This window comes from Leucopleurus acutus (genome assembly GCF_964270905.1).
Source record: "Leucopleurus acutus genome assembly, chromosome: 15".
Taxonomy (NCBI): Eukaryota; Metazoa; Chordata; class Mammalia; order Artiodactyla; family Delphinidae; genus Leucopleurus; species Leucopleurus acutus.
Window position 1 is genome coordinate 14,841,467 of NC_139157.1, and position 19,361 is coordinate 14,860,827.

The 19,361-nt window shown below is 45.7% G+C and overlaps 1 protein-coding gene across 1 annotated transcript in view; it reads right to left on the reverse strand.

Moving 5' to 3' along the window:
- AKAP12 (A-kinase anchoring protein 12) overlaps positions 1 to 19,361 on the reverse strand; it is a 101,367-nt gene that overhangs the window by 1,023 nt on the left and 80,983 nt on the right. The window contains exon 3 of the mRNA XM_082855823.1: positions 969 to 5,955. Within this exon, the coding sequence (XP_082711949.1) occupies positions 977 to 5,955 (4,979 nt within the window). The 3' untranslated portion in view covers positions 969 to 976. The remainder of the gene's footprint in view (positions 1 to 968; positions 5,956 to 19,361) is intronic.

Below are 19,361 nucleotides of genomic sequence, written 5' to 3' on the forward strand. Positions count from 1 at the left end.
CCAGAATCAAAAGTAAATAACATATCCTTCACCTCCCTCATTTATTCAACAACAGAAGAGCTGTGAAAGTGAGCTGCAGCCAATCCTAGTGAGAACCACGGTTTAACTGTGTGAGAAAGAAAGATGGTGAAGGTCCATAATACAGCATCCTTTGCTACTTGAACAACAGTAGGCAGGATCTCACATGCACTGGAAATTTTTTTAAATGCTTCTTACTACTGCTGGAAGAAATCCAATTTTTTCCCAGAGAGCTATAAACTATAAATTTCAAGCACGACCTTATAAACCTACTTTGGACTTCTAGTTATTAAAAAAAATTGCAACAAAGTAGCTGTGAGCACAACGTATTTCTTATGTCTTTGAGCCAAACACACACACAGTCACACTGGGGGTAAAACGAAGTCATTACTTTCAGGACACCAGTAAGACTGAAGAGCATGTCAATGAGAAAAAGGAAACTAACCCTGGGGGCTTCCCTGGTGGTGCAGTGGTTAAGAATCTGCCTGCCAATGCAGCAGACATGGGTTCGAGCCCTGGTCCAGGAAGATCCCACATGCCATGGAACAAGTAAGCCTGTGCACCACGACTACTGAGCCTGCGCTCTGTAGCCCGCGAGCCGCAACTACTGAGCCCGCGTGAAGCCCGCACGCCTAGAGCCTGTGCTCCGCAACAAGAGAAGCCACTGCAGTGAGAAGCCCGCGCACCGTGATGAAGAGTAGCCCCGTTCACCGCAACTAGGGAAATCCCACACGCAGCAACGAAACCCAATGCAGCCAATAAATAAATAAATAAATTTTAAAAAAGGGAAACTAACCTGGATCTCCTAGTCTGGTTGATGGTTATTTCCCCAGATGTAGGTTCTGCATAAAATCCTAATTATTTGAATTCCTGCTTCCCTCATAACAAATCTGCCACCAGATGACAGAAAAGAGGGCAAAATTACTTTCAAAGGAAAGGAAGTTACTTACGTGACATTTTAGGATTCTGTGGGCTCGGGTTTTGCCGGTGCTCTCTCTTGGTCCTGTGTCTCCTCCTGTGTGTGTGTTTTGATTTCTTTTTCTGACTCGCTCTGCACTTTTTCTTCCTGAAATTCGACTTCCTGGCCATCTCCCTTCTCTTTCAGTTTGGGTCCAATTGTATCTGGAGACTCTTTGGTCGAGCCTCCTGATGCCTCAGCATCTTCCGGGGCTGAGGTTTGGTTCCCGGGGTCAACAGCAGCATCACCTTTTTCATCTTCTCGGGATTCAAACGGTGACTTCTCTGTTCTTTCTCCAAACCCGGCACCACCGTCGTCTTCTGGCACAGACTTTGTTTCAGGGGCTTCTCTCTTCTCCTTGGATGGGGAAGCTACCTCTTCAAGCTGCTGGCCATCTACCAGGGAACTTTCTACCCTAGTGGCCGCCATCTTCTCTAAAGCTTCATTCACATCTCCGGAAACATCTGGATGTGTGTGTTCCCCGGCACTTAGCGGGGACTCCTCTTTGGCTTCGATGGTTTGTGTTTCATCCAACATGCAGGGCGGAAGTTTGCTTTCTTCTTTCTCGATTTTCTGCCCAGCTTCCTGGCTGTCGGCTTCCGTCAGTTGAGCCTGGGTCTGGAAAGCAGAGGCCGTTTCTTCTGTACCCCCCAACTGGTCAACAACTGTCTGAATTACGTTTTGTACAAGCTTGCAGCTCTCTGTCTCAAGTTTCAAAATCTCATCTTCAGCCTTTAAATCTTCCTCTCTTGTTTTGCTTACTCCGCCTTCCTGACAACCAGCCTGCTCACCGTCTCCATCTGACTCCCATTTCTGTGATGTGGTTTTATCTCCTTCCAGGTCTGCGCTGATGCCTTTTTCAGGCGTAACAGATACTATTACCGGGATTGGTTTGGCCTGAGACTCAGTCCCTGTGGGCACCGCGTCTTCCCCTGGCTGAGCAGAAGAGCCTTCGTCTTTTTCTGAGGACTTTTCTTCCGGTACTAAACGTGCCTCTGCAGATTCCAAAGTTTCCGCTGTTTCTAAAATCTTGATAGCTTCTCCTAAGACCTTCTCCCCCACTGCTGCAGCTGTTAGAGCTAATGGTGCCTCAGAGCTCTGAACTTGAATTTCTGTGCATGCCTCTTCCTCGTGAACGGGCAGAGAACTTCCTTCAAAACTGATGACTTCCTTTTCCCCGTCTATGACGGTTACATTCACTGCCTGAACCAGTTGCTTACTGAGCTCTTCACATGTGGTAACAGCTGGTTTGCACTCAAGTTTCTCTTCATTTACTTGAGTTGGCTCTAATTCCGTTTTGTCCCTTTCCACTTGAACTACCCTCTCTCTCTCCATTGGGGTTGGAAGAGACTTAGCAGGTCTCTGGAGTTTGAGATCATCATTCTTTTGAAACTCAGCTTTTTTCGTAACTTCATCCTCAAGGGCAACTTCAGTTATCTTTTTCTCAGTTGTTTCTGTGTCAGCGGACACCACAAGTCCTTCGACAGATGGTTCCTCTTTGGCTTCCTCATCAGCACATCGGCCAGCCTCTTGAATCACCTCAGTCTTTGAAAGGATGGGTACAGTTTCCACTGTTACCTCTTTATCTGTATGTTCTAGAACCTCTTCCATTTTTGAACGCTTTTCTTCCTGGGATTGAAAATTGGAAGGTTCTGGAGGCATCTCTTTCAGTTCAGGAAGTGCCTCACCTTCTGTGACCTGGTATTGGGTACCGGATGGAACTTCACCATCTTCATCGATTTCCATGATCGTGGTCTGCTGGCTTACATTTGTAGCTTCAAAATCTGCTACTGGGGTGCTTCCATTGGCCTCACTGTCTGTGAGGGTTTCAGCTGAGTCAGGAGCAACAGCCTCTTCTGGGACAGTCTCTGGTTTTACCGCAGCCACGGTTTCAGCTGGACAAGTGCTTGTAAGCTCCCTGGCCTCTGCACTCTCTGTGCCTGGAGGAATTTCTTCCAAGCTTTCCGGGGTGGCCTGTACCATCGCCGTCCCCTGTGTCAGAGTCTCAGTTTTCGTTTCTTGTACACATACTCTGGGTGCTCCATCCATTGCTTCCTTCTGATCGAGTGCGTGAGAATCCTCTTCTGCTTCCTCCACCTGCTCCAGTATTTTCGCTTGTCCTTTCTGGGTTGTCTGGATGGTGTCGTCTAGCCCTCTGGCGTCAGGCAGCTGTGATTCCTGTTTAACTTTTTCTGCAACGGCCTGCAGCACCTCTCGGGTCCTCTTCGCCTGGGCTTCCATGTCGGGCATGCTGCCCTCCACCTCCTGAACCGGTGTTGCTTCCTCGGTGGTATCTGGAAAGTCGGTTAACTGGGAAACAGCCGAAACCATGTCGGTGGTCTCTTCAGCACCAGAGGCTTCTGTGGCTTCTTCAGCACAGAACGCCTCTGTGGTTTCTGCAGCCGTCAGAGCTTCAGGGGTCAATTCCACCTTGCTGGCGACTGTGTCATCAGCGGCCTCCTGGCTCTCTGGCAGCGTTTTGGTATCGACGGGGGTTTCCTCTGCAACGACTTCTTTTTCAAACACCTCCCCAGATGGTGGCTTGTCTTCGTCTTCTGCTTGTTCAAGAGGTTCTGTCACCGAAGCAGAGATCCAGGAAGGTGCCCTTTCTTCAATGCTAGTAACGGCCCTTGTCCCGTCCATGACAGCCACAGTCACGGTGTGAACCAGACTCTTACTGAGCTCCTCCGACACGTCGACAGCCACCTTCTGCTCGGGGCCCTCCTCGCTCTTCGGAGCCTGCTGTGCTTCTGTTTTCTCCCTTTCCACCGCATCGTACTCGGACAGAGGCACCACGGCCGGGACGTCCGAATCGTCCTCGTTGACCTCCGTCGGCCCCGTGTCTTCCATCGCCGCTTGTTCTTGTTTCCCATCCAGCCTTTTCTTCCTTCGCCCAGGAATAAACTTCCTGATTGAAACCCAAGACTCTTCTTTACCCAGCTCAGCATCTGAGGCTGAATATTCTAGGCTGGACCCAGCTACCAAGTCTTCGTTTTTCTCTTCCAGTTTTGACTTCGGTTTTTTTCTCGAGGTGACTAATCTTTTAAATGACTCCCAGGTGGAGACCCCCTCCCCTTCGGAGGGGCTGCCGGCCTGCTCGGGTGAGGAACTTCCTGGGGGCTGGTCGTGGTCTTGGGAGCCGGCAGGGGGCGCGTCTGGGCCCGACTCCCTGTCTCTCCCTGCTTCCTCTGGTTTTTGGCTGTCTCCTCCCGGGGGTTTTGGTCCCCCTTCGTCGTCAGAAGAGGATGCTTTCCTTGCTCTTTTCTTGGATGACCCCACACAAATCAGAGCTTCCCAGGACACGGAGGTGTCAACCTTGCGCTTTGGCTCTTCTGGCTTCTGCTCCTCTCCGTTTCCTTTCCCCTCCTCCTGCATTTCAGAGGTGGTGCTCTCCGTGGAGGACAGAGTGGCGCTCTTAACCTTGTCCACTTCGTCCTCCTTGTCACTTTCAGAGAGCCTTCTCACGCGTTTCTTGGGTGTCACCATCTTTTTGAAAGATGCCCAGGGGGTAACACCTTCCCTCTTCTTCTCTCCGTCGGAAGTGGTCCCTTCCTCCGTCTCCCCGTCCTGGGGGGCCTCGGCCACGCCTTTCTCCAGGCACGTGATCTCCTCGGGCTCTTCGGGGGACGACGCCGAGCTCTCACCCTTGGGTTCGTCTGGGCTGTCGGGAGAATCCGCTGAGGCTGGATGCTGCTCCCCGGACTCCTCATCTCCTCCTCTTTTCCCTTTCTGTTTCTTTCCAGAGAGCTTTTTTAAGCCGCTGCTAGTGAACAGTTTCTTTAAAGGGCTTCCCTGCACCTTAGTTCTCTCCAGCGAGGACGGCACTTCCACCTCCCCCGCGACGCCCTCAGGGGGCGTGGGAGGTGCTTTCGCGGCTGCGCAGAGCTCGGCCGGCTGGGCGTGGTCCGCGCTGGGGGCGCCCGCCTCTTCCTGCATCTTCAGCAGCGCCTCCGGGGCCTCGGCATCCGGAAGGTCGGCGTCCGTTTCAAGCGATCGCTCAGGTGGCGAGGGCTCTACTGCCTCTTCTACCTCGGCTTTCTGCGCCTCCGTGCCCTTCTCTGCAGTGCTCACGTGGACCTCCGCGACAATCTCTACTTTTTCATCGAACACTTCTGTTGCTAACGGGGCGGGTTTCTCTTCGGGAGGTGCTTGCCCTTGGTCTTCGGGGGGCAGCTCCACCTTTTCATACTCGGCCGACAGCCTGGCATCCTGGGTGCTCTCGCGGGCCTCCTGTGAGGACGGCTGCTCGGAGAGATCTTCCGTCTTCTCGTTTTCTTCTGTGTCTGCCTTTTCTGCCTCTTGTTCCTTTTTCTTCTCTGAAGCCTCCAGCTCATCCTCCCGAGGCTTCCTGAAACTGGTCTTTTTTCGCCAGCCGGCCCAACCTTGAGTGAAGAATTTTTTGAAGGGCGATGCGGTTTCGCTGGCCACTGGACTAGTCGGAGAATCTGGAGATCTGGCGGGTTCTTTCTCTTGTTTTTCTTCTCCTTCATCTTTGCCTTCCTCGGCTGGTGGACCGGACTCCGCCTGAAGGGAGACTTCTGGGCGGCTCAGCTCGTGTCTGGGCGTCTCTTCGGGCTTCTCTGTGGACTGTTTGAGTTCAGTGTCTGTGGGTGTCACGTCCCCTGTCTCCCGGCTGGGCTCCAGGCGGTCACCAGCCTCGTCGGACCCCTCTGGCCCTCCGCCTTCATCCTTTTTGACGGTGAGAAGCTGCACAGTGTCAGACTTCTCTGTCTTATCCTTTCTCACAGTGAATTTGAAGCCGACAAACTTAAACACCTTCTTAAATCCTACGTCGTTAGCCTGGGGCTCAGCGGGTTGCTTCAGCTCGTCTACACTGCTTTCTGGGGCAGGGATCTGTTCCATCATCTCAGGCATTTCCTCCTGCCCCTCCTTCGTGATGTCTTGAACCGCCGCTGAGTTAGCAGCCATGTCTTTGTCTGAGTCCCTTTCAGTCACATCTTCAGACTCTCTCTGTCCAACTATTAACAGAAAGAAAAAAAAAAGAGGGGGTGGGGGTGGGGAAGAAAAAGGTTGAAAATGATTAGAATTCAAGAAAATCAAATATTTAAAAAACACGGCCAATGAATACTTTCTTTAACATCAGGCAGTTCCAGGATCGGGTAACGGTCTTACCAGTATCTGTAAATCTCAATAGATTAGGCAAAAAATTAGTTATAGGTAAGTGGCCACAACATCACTAAGGGTAGGTCAACCAGACGGCGTATGCAAAATGGAATCACACATCACACCTAGGATCTAGAATCCATCGAGCTTTAAAGATAACTTCCACTTTATAAGAAATATAGGGTTAGAGAAACTAAGCTAAATAAGTACCTAGACAAATCTAAAGGAGGGGCATTCTATGTGATAACTACCTGGCCTCTTCACCAAGTCCCCAAAGGTGACCAGAGCTCCTTGGGGAAATTCTGGGCTAGGTCAGGGAAAGTACAAGGAACATTTTATTGCGACAAAAGGGGGTGCTCAAAAGCTTGGGGGGGGGCATATCCAAAGGACACAGGAGCCAGCTTGAAAGGGCTCCTGCTGGCCAAACTTTGAAGCATAAAAAAATAACGATGATAAGTTATAATACATTGACTAAAAATGGAATCTATGAACCAAGAGTGACACTACAAATACAACATTGTAAATCGACTATACTTCAATTATAAAAGAGTGATACCAAAAATTTAAGTGAGGAGTAGGGGATACTTCCTTATGAAAAAACGCCAATCAATAAATTTAGATATAACTTGCACTTTGATCCGTAGGGCTATTTCTTTAGAATTTAGAATTCTACCACATCAAGATTCATATTTATTAAGGACGAGAGTTAAGAAAAACGGTTCTTTTATAGACAGTTGTCCAGGCTCTTCCTAGGCCACAGCAAACAGCCGTTCAGCCTTGAAAACGCAGAGCATCACTGTCTCTAAACACGTATTTGTATCATTCATCAAACAATTAACTTAAAGGAAATAATATAAGTGGATTTTCGCTTGCAGTTAATTTGGAGAGGAGAAAGCCATGTTTTAATTTGCTTCAACTGTAGGGTCAACTGAACTGAACTTTTTCAATTGCTTAGAAAAATAAAAATAATTTCTCATTATATAAAATAAATGCAACACTGTTTCATGGCCAATGAGGTTACTCTTTTGAATGTGGGCCTGACTGAAGGCATTTGGAACTAGTCATATCACTATTAAAATCAGCTATTCAGAAACAAATTTTAAAAAGACAGGAATTAGGGGGAAAGTTTTTAATAGATGAGACTTGGAAGCAAAGCAAGGAAATTGGCTGTAGCTTAAGCGGTTGCCTTATTTGGTAAAGCCTAGTTGGCTGTTCATCAGTAGACTTAGAAAAACCACGTTTACTAATAACACCATTCTAATAACTCATTCAGTCAAGAATCAAGAGATGCTAAAACTTTAGGGTGAAAGGTTTCCAGCACACTTACAGTTTTAGAGTATCAACACACAGATTACTTCGTTTCAAAAGCAACAACTTCCTTTATAATGCAGAAACCTGCCAGGCACCACCTTAACCAAGCGATCAGAATTAACATCTCCAATAATGGGACAAAACTGTCATCATGCTTCGTGATGTGAGGCACTGAGAAGGCCAATAAGTCAGCTACACAGTACTCCTGACAAAAATGTTTAACAGGGCTTCCCCTGGTGGCGCAGTGGTTGAGAGTCCGCCTGCCAGTGCAGGGGACACGGGTTCGTGCCCCGGTCCGGGAAGATCCCACATGCCACGGAGCGGCTGGGCCCGTGAGCCATGGCCGCTGAGCCTGCGCGTCCGGAGCCTGTGCTCCGCAACGGGAGAGGCCACAGCAGTGAGAGGCCCGCGTACCGCAAAAAAAAAAAAAAAAAATGTTTAACAGAATTGAATCGTGTGGAAACAGTCAGACAACAGCCCACATGGAAGCCTGGCCTGAAATATAAATGTCGCAAAGGACAAAAATCAAACATAAATACAAATGGATTGCCTGCAAGTAACTATCAAAAAGTTTAAGGGGAGAGAATGACGGGGTACGGCTAGAGGAGAAAGAAAATGTGGTAAAGTATCAGTGAATGGTGAATAAAGTCAAGTGTTTATGGGTGTTCACTGTATTTTTCTTTAGGTTTGAATTTTTTTTTTTTGTTTTTTTTTGCGGTATGCGGGCCTCTCACTGCCGTGGTCTTTCCCGTTGCGGAGCACAGGCTCTGGATGCGCAGGCTCAGCGGCCACGGCTCACGGGCCCAGCCGCTCCGCAGCACGTGGGATCCTCCCGGACCGGGGCACGAACCCGCGTCCCCTGCATCAGCAGGCGGACTCTCAACCACTGCGCCACCAGGGAAGCCCAGGTTTGAATTTTTTTTTTTAACATGTTTATTGCAGTATAATTGCTTTACAATGGTGTGTTAGTTTCTGTTTTATAATTTAGGTTTGAATTTTAAAACTTGGGGGTTAAAGAAGCAAGTCAATGTTATTTAATAAAGGGTGGGATTCTGTGCTAAATTTAAAAATTTAAGAAACGTAACAACCAGAGACACCAGGCATGGTCCTCCTGGGTTGGATATTTGTTAGGGCAAGCCAGCTTAATGACATTTTTGGGTCTACTTGGGATACTCGATGTCAGATTAGAGGAGATGAATTCTTACCAAAATGAAAGGGTAGAAATTTTGACTGAAGAAAAGCAGGTTACCAAACAGTGTATGTACTATGACCTCATTTTGGTTTAAAAACTCTCTCTCTTGGCCCCAGCAAACAGCCGTTCAGCCTTGAAAATGCAGAGCATCACTGTCTCTCTCTCTCTCTCTCTCTCTCTCTCTCTCACACACACACACACACACACACACCTCTCACATACGACTTCCGGAGGATGGGAATGTGACATAGTTTAGTTTTGCTTATCTGAATTTTTTCATTTTCTATTTAGTATTGCTTTCTGTAATAAACAAAAAGGTCAATTAAAACTGACGCACAAAAAGGTCCCAATAATGTTGGAACAACATACTTAATGCCTGCTGCACAAAATGAAGCTTAATAATTATAACCAGTTCCAATACCAGTGCTTAGAACGTGGCAATAAGTATTTGAAATACAGAAATACAGAACAATGCGGAAATACAGAAACCATGTGCATATCCAAGTCCATAAATTCCTCCAAGAAAATAATTTTATACTTTATGTGAAATATTACAAACCTATGTCTACAAATTTCCATTTTACTATTTATTGGGTTTCATTTTGAAAGTGAAGCCTAGAAAGTTCACTGAAAAGCTGTCCAAAGTACCACCCAAGTGAAGACCAGAGCCCGCGTGCAGAGCCCCGTTTGAACATGCCTTGTACTGTGCTAGAAATCAACCTAAAGTCCTTTTCCCCTTCCTTTTTCTTTTCTAACGTTACCAGATTTATGGATAATCACAGATAAAACCTGTGACCATCTGGACCTCCTCTTCTGCAGAGAGGAAGGAAGGATACTGAGGAGGTGCTCTAACGCTACCCACGTACTTACAGGGCTGGGCGGGGCCTCGGCTTTGGTGACAGTGCGTAGCTGTCTCTGTAAGAGTTTTGGGAGTTTCAGCCAATTTTCATTTTTTTCTAACTGATATCAGCATCTAAGGTAGCATTAAAAAATAATAATAATAAAACCGAACTGAACATTTATATATTTTTTTGGCCTCGCCACAAGGCTTGCGGAATCTCAGTTCCCCGACCAGGGATTGAACCCAGGCCACGCCAGTGAAAGCTCGGACTCCTAACCACTAGGCAACCAGGGAACTCCCCAAACTGAACATTTTTTTTAAAAATTCATTTATTAATTTATTTATTTTTGGCTGCGTTGGGTCTTCGTTGCTGCCCGTGGCCTTTGTCTAGTTGCGGTGAGTGGGGGCTACTCTTCGTTGCAGTACACGGGCTTCTCATTGCAGTGGCTTCTCTTGTTGCGGAGCACAGGCTCTAGGAGTGTGGGATTCAGTAGTTGTGGCACACGGGCTTCAGTAGTTGTGGCTTGCCAACTCTAGAGCACAGGCTGAGTAGTTGTGGTGCACAGGCTTTAGTTGCTCCGCGGCATGTGGGCTCTTCCCGGACTAAGGTTCGAACCTACATCTCCCACACTGGCAGGCAGATTCTTAACCACTGCGCCACCAGGGAAGCCCCCCAAACTGAACATTTTAGATAAAGAAGGTTTGAAGAAAAACCAACTTGATTACTTTCAAGTATGCTTCTTAAAGGGAAATTTTTCCTTTCCTTTTTTAAAAAAATCAATTTGAGAACCAAACACTGAACTCTAGTTAATAACATGCATGCTGAAGTGTTTAGCGGTGAAGCATACTGATGCCTGCAGCTTACTTTGAAATGCATAAAACAGAAGTAAGATGGACTCATGAACAGATACAAGGATGGATAGTTGAAGAGATATATGAGAAGGCAATTATGGTAAAACATTAATTATACAATCTAGATAAATATACATGTCTAATATTCACTTTTCTTTCAACTTTTTCATATCTTAAAATTTTTCATAAATAAATAAATTTGGGGGGAAAAGCTCCCCCGGTGATAAAAAAAAAATCACTTTGAAATACACATTTGTGACCAACTTTAGACTTTATAAACAATAAAGGAGGACTTCCCTGGTGGTGCAGTGGTTAAGAATCCGCCTACCAATGCAGGGGACATGGGTTTGATCCCTGGTCCGGGAAGACCCCACATGCCGCGGAGCAACTAAGCCCGTGCACCACAACTACTGAGCCTGTGTGCCACAACTACTGAAACCTGCGTGGCTAGAGCCCGTGCTCCGCCACATGAAAAGCCACTGCAATGAGAAGCCCGCGCCCTGCAAAGAGTAGCCCCCGCTCGCCACAACAAGAGAAAGCCCGTGCCCAGCAACGAAGACCCAACGCAGCCAAAACTAAATAAATTTATTTTTAAAAAATAAAGGAAAAATTACAACCTACATTAAATACTGAGGCAAATATCCCAAGAGAAAGAAAAATTCAGACATATGTGATAGACTGTTCAGAGTATCCAACCCTGACATTCCTTTCCTTCTGGGAACACTCTCTCCCCATTATTTATTTAAAAGTATGTATAATCTTCTGAAATAAGAATATGCTGTTTATTTATCTCTTGTAAAAATAAAATACAGTGTGTGTGAAAAAAAAATATGCTGTAAGTTTCCATTTGTTCCTATTATAATCCAGTTTATACAGTTAAGTCTAAGGGTTTCTTGAAGTTAAGTGCATTTCGATGAACTACTTTACAAATTTTCCCAATTATAAAAGCATACTCATCAGAGAACTTTCTGCAAACACTTCTAATGCAACACAAGAGATGTGACCTTCTTTTTTTTAAAGATGGATGATATCATTGGAAATACACTAGAGGAAAAAGTCAAAGCCCAAAAGTAAACTCTATTCTACTATAAATTTACTAGTAATGCACACATATAAAAATTAAATTTCCTGCCAGCAAGCAGAAGGTAAAAACACTCATTAACTAACCTCTCTAGAAACCATTAGAGAATGCAGAGACGTTTTGCTAACATAGTAGGAGAAAGTAGGTGTAACACACCATTTCCCCCGTTTCCCCTCCAGGCTCCTAAATCTGTGTTTCAATTTGAAACACCTTTTATAAAACTCTGGGATGACTGGAATGTTTACAGTCAAAACTCGGGACACAAAGCTGAACAGCTGCTAACTGGTATCACAAAACAACTATTGGTGGTTCCTTATAGCTTAGCAATATCCAGATGTTCTCTTTAGAGTGTCATATGGCTGAACCCATTAAAAAAGAAAAGTATTTAAGATCACAGGAAAATTTAAAATCCTCACTGGTCAACTGGTCTGCAGTCTCTTTTTACCTAAGTAATCCTAGGAGCTACTATTGTCAGAACAATCTTCCAGACTGGGCAAGGCCCCCGCGGGCCCAGACGGCGCCTTTGTGCTTTGTGCACAAGGCTGGACAAACCCAACTCAGCCCTGATTTCCACTTGCCTTCTGTACCAGCTAGACCTATACAGACCTTACAGAGAGGCCCTGTTTCCTAAAATACCCCTTTGATCACACCATGAAGCTAGCTGCCGAACATCCCTAAGGGCTCCAGCATCTAGCAGAGTGTCTTCTACACTACTAACCTGGCAGCCAAGGCTGTCTAAATTACATTCTAACGTATAAGCGAACTTAAAAAAAAATTTTTTTATCGGATATATGCATATGTATAACTGATTCACTTTGCTGTATACCTGAAACTAACACAACATTGTAAATCAACTATACTCCAATAAAAATAAGCCAACTTTGAACGCACACTTGCACTTTAGAGGTCTGTAACCTGCCTCAAACCACGTGCGGCCACGTGGCTACCCACTCAGCTGGGAACCCGCAGGTAGTGAAACTTAGATCCTTTTTTTTCAGCCTCGTTTCCGATGACTGGGCCAGGCGTTCGGCATGCTGCAGCCCAAGTAGCAAGGCCTGCTCCGTCCTGTTCTGCATCCCCCATTTTGCTCGCCTGCCTCTGGGCTCTTGGGGAGGGGTGGGGGGCGACTTTCTGGTCTTGGCTAAATCCTTGTGATTTTTCAAGGCCTGTATCGTTTTCTACCTCGCCCGCCTGCCGGGCAAAGACCTTCCCAGGTGACCCCAGCCCGCACAATCTCTATCCCAATCCTCACGCCCCTCCTTCTAGGTCATTGTCTTCCCGATGTGCCTCTTTCTGGCAAGAAGCAACGTGCAGCCTAGGGCCTCCCTTGCGCTGCGGTTCTGTTTTTCAGTTTCTGGGCGAGGTGCTGGCTCGGAGAGTGCAGCGTTCGGGCACATGCTCCACGGGCCTCAGCGAACCGTATGGAGCCCAGAGGGTGGCTCTGCAGCCCTGGGCATGGTATCCTGTGGTGTCCCTCCCTAACACCCCCCCCACCCACCCTGCGCGCTCCTGTGCCGGCAGGTTGATGAAAGCAAGGGAAAGGAGGAAGGATGGAAACCCACACACCCATCTAACTGACACTTCAGGGGGCGCTCCCGGGCGATCCGGCACGCCAGGCCCCGGGGCGAACCGCTGCTGGGGGGCGCGCGCTACTCACAGCAGAGGATACTCCACCAGGGCCTGGCGCGCGCCGCTGGCCGGCAGGGGCAATCCGACAGAGGCCCGGGAGGCCCCAGCCTTCCTCTGCCGGCTGCCCCATCGCTGCATGGAGATGCCCCTGGGAGAGTCGCGCACGTCTCAAGAGGGCTCAGCCTCCTCGTCAGCCTGCAAGGGAAAGCCAGGAGGCCCTGAGCATCACCCCCAGGGGCCCCTCTTCCAGGCGAAGCACACTAGATGCCGGAAACCAGCCAAACCTCCCTGGCCAAAGGCCGCCGAACCTCACTGCCGCAGTGTTCCTGTACTGCCTCTCTTATCCGCACAACATTCCATCGAGTAGTTGATCCAAAACCCGCATTGCCTATCAGTGGCCCAGGGCATGGCAGGCACCTGTGCCTGGGTGGGTTTGTTTGTAGGTACTTTAACTTCCTAAGTATTAGAATAAGAACTGGGTTCCCATTACGAAGCTATCATCTCCAATCATAGAGCCTTAGAGCTGGAAAGCAGAGGTCACCTGGCCCCCCCAGCTGGTTTACAGGGGAATAAACTGACTTCAAACATGGTTTTATGTGGGAAATGCAAAACGGTATAGCCACTTGGGAAGACAGTGGGGCAGTTTCTTGCAAAACCAAACACACTCTTACCATCTGATCCAGCAATTATGCTCCTTGGTTTTTCCCTAAATATTCTTGGTATTTACTCATACCCACATTTGGTATGAGTTGAAAACGCACACATGGATGTTTATAGCAGCTTTACTCACAATTGCAAAAACTCGGAAGCAACCAATCTTCATAGGTGAATGGATAAATAAACTATGGTGGTATATCCAGGCAATAAAATATTATTCAGCACTAAAGACAAGCTAGCAAATCGTGAAGACATGGAGGAGCCTTAACAAGCGCACATGGCTAAGTGAAAGAAGCCGAACTGAAAAGGCTACATACTGTACGATTGCAACTCCACGGCATTCTGGAAAACGCACAACTGTGGAGACAATAAAAAGATCAGTGTTACGGGGGTAGGGAGGTGGGAGGGATGCACAGGCAGAGCAGAGAGGACTTTTTAGGACGGTGAAATACTCTGCATGATACTCTAGATACATGTCATTATACATTTGCTCAAACCCACAGAATGTACACCACCAAGAGTGAACCAATGTAAACGAACCCACACCAGTGGAAACTATCGACTTTGAGTGATAATGGTGTCAGTGTAGGCTCATGGATGGTAACAAACGTACCGCTCTGGTGTGGGACACTGATAGTGGGAGAGGCTAGGCATGTGTGGGGTTAGGGAGTGTATAGAAACTGTACTTTCCACTCTTTCTTGCTGTGACCCTAAAACTGCTCTAAGAAATAAAGTCTACGTTTTACAAAATGGTAAACACAAAGTTTGTCTTTTTAAAAGAAAAATAAACTCCATGTACTCTCAAAGCATTAAAATTCTTATTCTCCAAACACTGTAACTTTACAATTTGTAAATGCCACTTATGACAAGAAAAATTATTTAGACATGTCAACACCTACACTTAAGAGAAAAATTGCTATATGTCTGATGTGGACAGCAATTCAAATTCTATTTCAGTGTAAAAAGCGGTTTTTTCATGGTTACAGTCATGCTTTAAAAAAAGAAATAACACATATATCCTATACGCCCACTCAAAGATAATGATTCAAAAGATCACCTGAGTACACCTGTAACTTATATAACATTGTACATCAACTCTACTTCAATAAAAAAATTTTTTAAAATGTTGTAAGATCACCTGACCATCATTTTGTCACTTTGTCAAGGTATAGACTGGATAAAAGCAAGAATCAATGGGTGCTGGACTTCCCTGGTGGTGCAGTGGTTAAGAATCCGCCTGCCAATGCAGGGGACATGGGTTCAATCCCTGGTCCGGGAAGATCCCACATGCCGCGGAGCAACTAAGCCTGTGCGCCACAACTACTGAGCCCACGCGCCGCAACTCCTGAAGCCCACGGGCCCTAGAGCCTGTGGTCTGCAACAAGAGAAGCCACTGCACTGCAACGAAGAGTAGCCCCACTCGCCGCAACTAGAGAAAGTCCGCATGCAGCCACGAAGACCCAACTCGGCCGTAAATAAATAAATAAATAAATAAGAACCAATGGGCGCTAAATCGGGGAGGGGGGGGAGTTGGGCTGGATACTTACATGCCTAATAGTCGAAAGGGTGGTGAAATCGAACAGCTCAACATCAACCTACGAGGGACAGATGGACATTGTGTACAATACCTTGAGAAGGAAACAATGTCACCTGCGGCTAAGAATGCACAACCTAAATTCAATTAGGAGAAAACAAACACAAAATAAGGAATGTGGTAGAAATGGGAAAAGAACTATATGCTTTGAACATGCCAATATCTAAAAGACAAAGGTTATACAGATGTTCCAGATTAAGAGGCTAAACAGATTATGATGTAATACCTGACCTGAGGACGGCTCTTGCAGTGCAAGGGGAGAATGCTAAGAAGGACCTGATTAGATAACTGACAAGATGGAAAAAAGAATGGTAGATTATAAAATAAGTATTGTGATAATGTAAATATCTGACATTGATAACGGTACTATGATTACGAAAGGAAATATCTCTATTCTTAGGAAACACACACTGAAGCATTTAAGAGTGAAGGACCATGATGTACATAACCTTTCCTCAGATGATTCAGAAAGCTCCACATCTCATGCCTACATAAGACGTAACGGGAACCTGTATGTTGGTTTTTTATTTTGTTTTGTTTTCCAACATAGAGCGAGAGAGTAAATAATGAAGCAAATGAGGCAAATGTTAAGAAGTGAATCTAGGTGAAGAGTACATGATGTGCCCTGTACCATTTTTATTTTTGCTACTTCCTCTAAGTTTGAAGTTATTGTTTTAAACAATCAATCAGAAGAATGAACGAGTGCAGATGACTAATGAAAATATAGAGAACAACAAAAATGGAGACGGTAATGATTCACCCTACCCGATTTTAGCGGCTCTTTGCCTCACATTATATACCATAAAACAAATTTTTACCAATGAATTAAATAACAGAAAAACTCTTCCCCTACCCCTCAAAGAAGAGACAGAATTCAGGTAGAAAGGAAGAAGATTAAAGACCAGAAGTTCTAGAGACAGACTGGTGTTTAAATTTCAGCTGCACCACCTACTAGCACTGGGCCCTTGGGCACATCTCTTGAAGTTTCTGTTCTCACCTGTAACATAGGTCCCCTCCGCTACTATAGCAAAGGCTAGTTAGGAGGGTAAAACATCAACTGGCAGTCTAGAATAAAAATAAAACAAAAGCCATTAGAATGGCTTTTTTTTTTTTTTTGCTTCACGTCTTCCCCAGAACAGAAATACTTGCTTTTAATTACTTTTTACCAATTCCAACAGTGATCTATATGAATTGCAGAAGATTAAAAAGTACAGAAAATTGGGAGTAACATCCATGAAGACTATGTCCAGTGATAACGGCTATTAATATCTGTATTTTCTTCTGGATAAATTATCTAATAGTCTTCAAAACTATGACATACTGGTTGCATAATTTCTTTTTATGTCCCCTTGTTTTTAGACAATTTATGTTGGTCCAGTTTTTCATTATCACACTCACATGTATAAAGCCATTGTCCAAACCCGGGAAGGAGTTTTTGAACAGAAGAGGGCAGTCTTGAGCAGCCTTCAGCTCTCCTGGCAGCCTTGAGACACGCCTAGACCTTCAGCACCACAAGACGCTGCAGAAACCCATCAATATATGAAGTTTAGGTGCTCTTTCAAGTTCTGTGAAGTCATATCACACCTGTTTTTACCTCTTCGACTCCCAGCATAAACACTTCAAGGGGGAAAATGGGCATTCTGAGTTAGCTCCCTATCTGCTCTCTTCTTCTTTATTTGCACCCAGATCTAGATCCTTTTCCCCGATTTTGGACCAAGTTAAGGTCACACGTAGATGAGCTCTACTTTCTGTCTGGAACTCCCTTCCTCCCCTTCCCTGCTTTCCCAGCCCAACTGTACACAGTACAGCAAAATCACCCCACATTTCCCAGGTTCCGGCTGAAGGCAGAGACTCCCAGACCATCATCCGTCCCACCCACGTTCCAGTTTGTGGTTAGCAGAAAGCTCTTTAAAGGTGTTTCTATGAGCCGTCTGCATGCAGGTTCTAAGTGAGTTCAAAGATCTTAGCTTGGTGAGCAAACAAGGAGGCTGTTAAACGCATAAAAGAACAGATAAATAAATATCAGTGTAAAAATGTAACAATACAGCTTATAATCCATGAAATTATAATCAATTTATCAAAAAAAAAAAAAAAGAAAAAAGAAGAACAGCCAAAAAATGTGGGGTGGGGCTTCCCTGGTGGCGCAGTGGTTGAGAGTCCGCCTGCCGATGCAGGGGACACGGGTTCGTGCCCCGGTCCGGGGGGATCCCACATGCCGCGGAGCGGCTGGGCCCGTGAGCCATGGCCACTGAGCATGCGCGTCTGGAGCCTGTGCTCCGCAACGGGCTGTGCTCACAACAGTGAGAGGCCCGCGTACCGCAAAAAAAAAAAAAAAACGTGGGGTGGTAGGGAGGGGCGGACCACACCAGCAGGTTCAGCTGTTGGGAGTGGAAGAAGCAGGTGAGTGACAGGAAGCAGATAATAATGGTGGAGACGGCTTTCGGGGAAGATAGTCCAGTGTTCACCTGTTCAGACTTAGCATAGCAGAATCTACTCACAACCACACTTACAAGCATTTCATTAATACATTTACTTTTAAATAACTTTAAAACCTCCTCTGCTCTAATCTGACACATCAGTTCCCTATGCAATTGCTGTCTGCCTTAGATTTGTCCAGTTGGATAGGAAGAGGAAAATCAAAAAGCTTCATCATCTAAGCATCACTGATTTGGGGATGCACTTTCTTGGCATCCAAAAAGACCTTCCACAAAATAACTGGTTTAGGGTGGGCCTTTCTGATACAATGTATAATTATCCCGCATGTGGGGCTTTGAATTATCCAGCCATTTTGCAGAACGCTATTAATCCTGCAAGTTTCTCAAATACCCATAAAGTCCAAACACAGTGCTCACATATTCAGTGATGCTGCGGTTTACCTAGAAATTCCACGTTCTCGCCAGGCATCAAAGATGGCCAAAAGGTTGGGAAAGGGAGTCGGTCGATGTGTCAATTGGGAAAGCTCTAGGAGGCGGAACCAGCAAATGCTTCATCTCCATGCAGTCCTGCTCATCACTGGTCCTCTCCCCACCCCGCAGACACTTCAAAGGGCAAGAAAATACTATAGTTCTTGCAAGGATCCCCACGCTCATCGGCAGCACCCTAAACATAGTCTTACCTGGACACGTGATTTGTGTCAACATGGTTTTCCACTAAAACCGTTAGTGGCATCAACATCATAAGTCTTGCTTCGTAAATAAACATCAACATAGAAACCAAATATTTCTAGTCCCTTTTTCTGGGAGGAGATTCTAGTCATATGCCTTTGTGAGTGAGTGTTACTACGTTGGAAACATTACTTGGAAAAGAAAAAGATGATTTAAAAATGACATAGGAAGTGCTTTCACTCACTTAATTTTCTGCATATGCCCCAGAAGGAGCCTCTTTAGGGTGGACATACAGCTTTATAGATGCAGAAAAGATAAAGGCGAGTGACGGGTGAAGCGATGGTGCAGCTTCTGAAGTTTTATCAAAGACTTTGAATAAGCTTTTTGTTTGTCTTTATGTTTTTCTAAGACAAATGAAAGGTCTCCTTTTCTTTTTTTAGTCACACTGCGCCGCTTGTGGGATCTTAGTTCCCCAACCAGGGATCGAACCCTGGCCCCAGGCAGTGGAAGTGCGGAGTCTTAACCACTGGACCGCCAGGGAAGTCCCGAAAGGTCTCCTTAAAGAAAAAAGTGTGGAAAGTGAAACGGAGAAGAAAAATGACAGCTGGTAGTACATACTTTCTGCCCCTATATTTTTACTTTTAAAAGTATAAACTATCCTCAGGTACTACATAATAGGAAAACTTATAGCATATCTGTAATAGTAATAACCTATGAGTTGTTTAATGTTTTGAACAGCTTAACAAGCCCTTCCAAGGCTAAAAAAAACTACAGAACATTAATGAAGACAAATAACTGTGAAAATATACGAATAGTTATATCTTCAGTAGCGTCGAAAGAAACCAAAACTTGAAAGCATTTCGTGGACAGAAATTCCACTTTGGAAGAGAATTGTCAAAGCTTTTCCTTTTTCGGTGTTATCGTCTACTAAACTATGCTTATCTGCAGATAAATGTCCAGTCAATGCCAATTTATAAAATCAAGCACAGGAGATCTATGA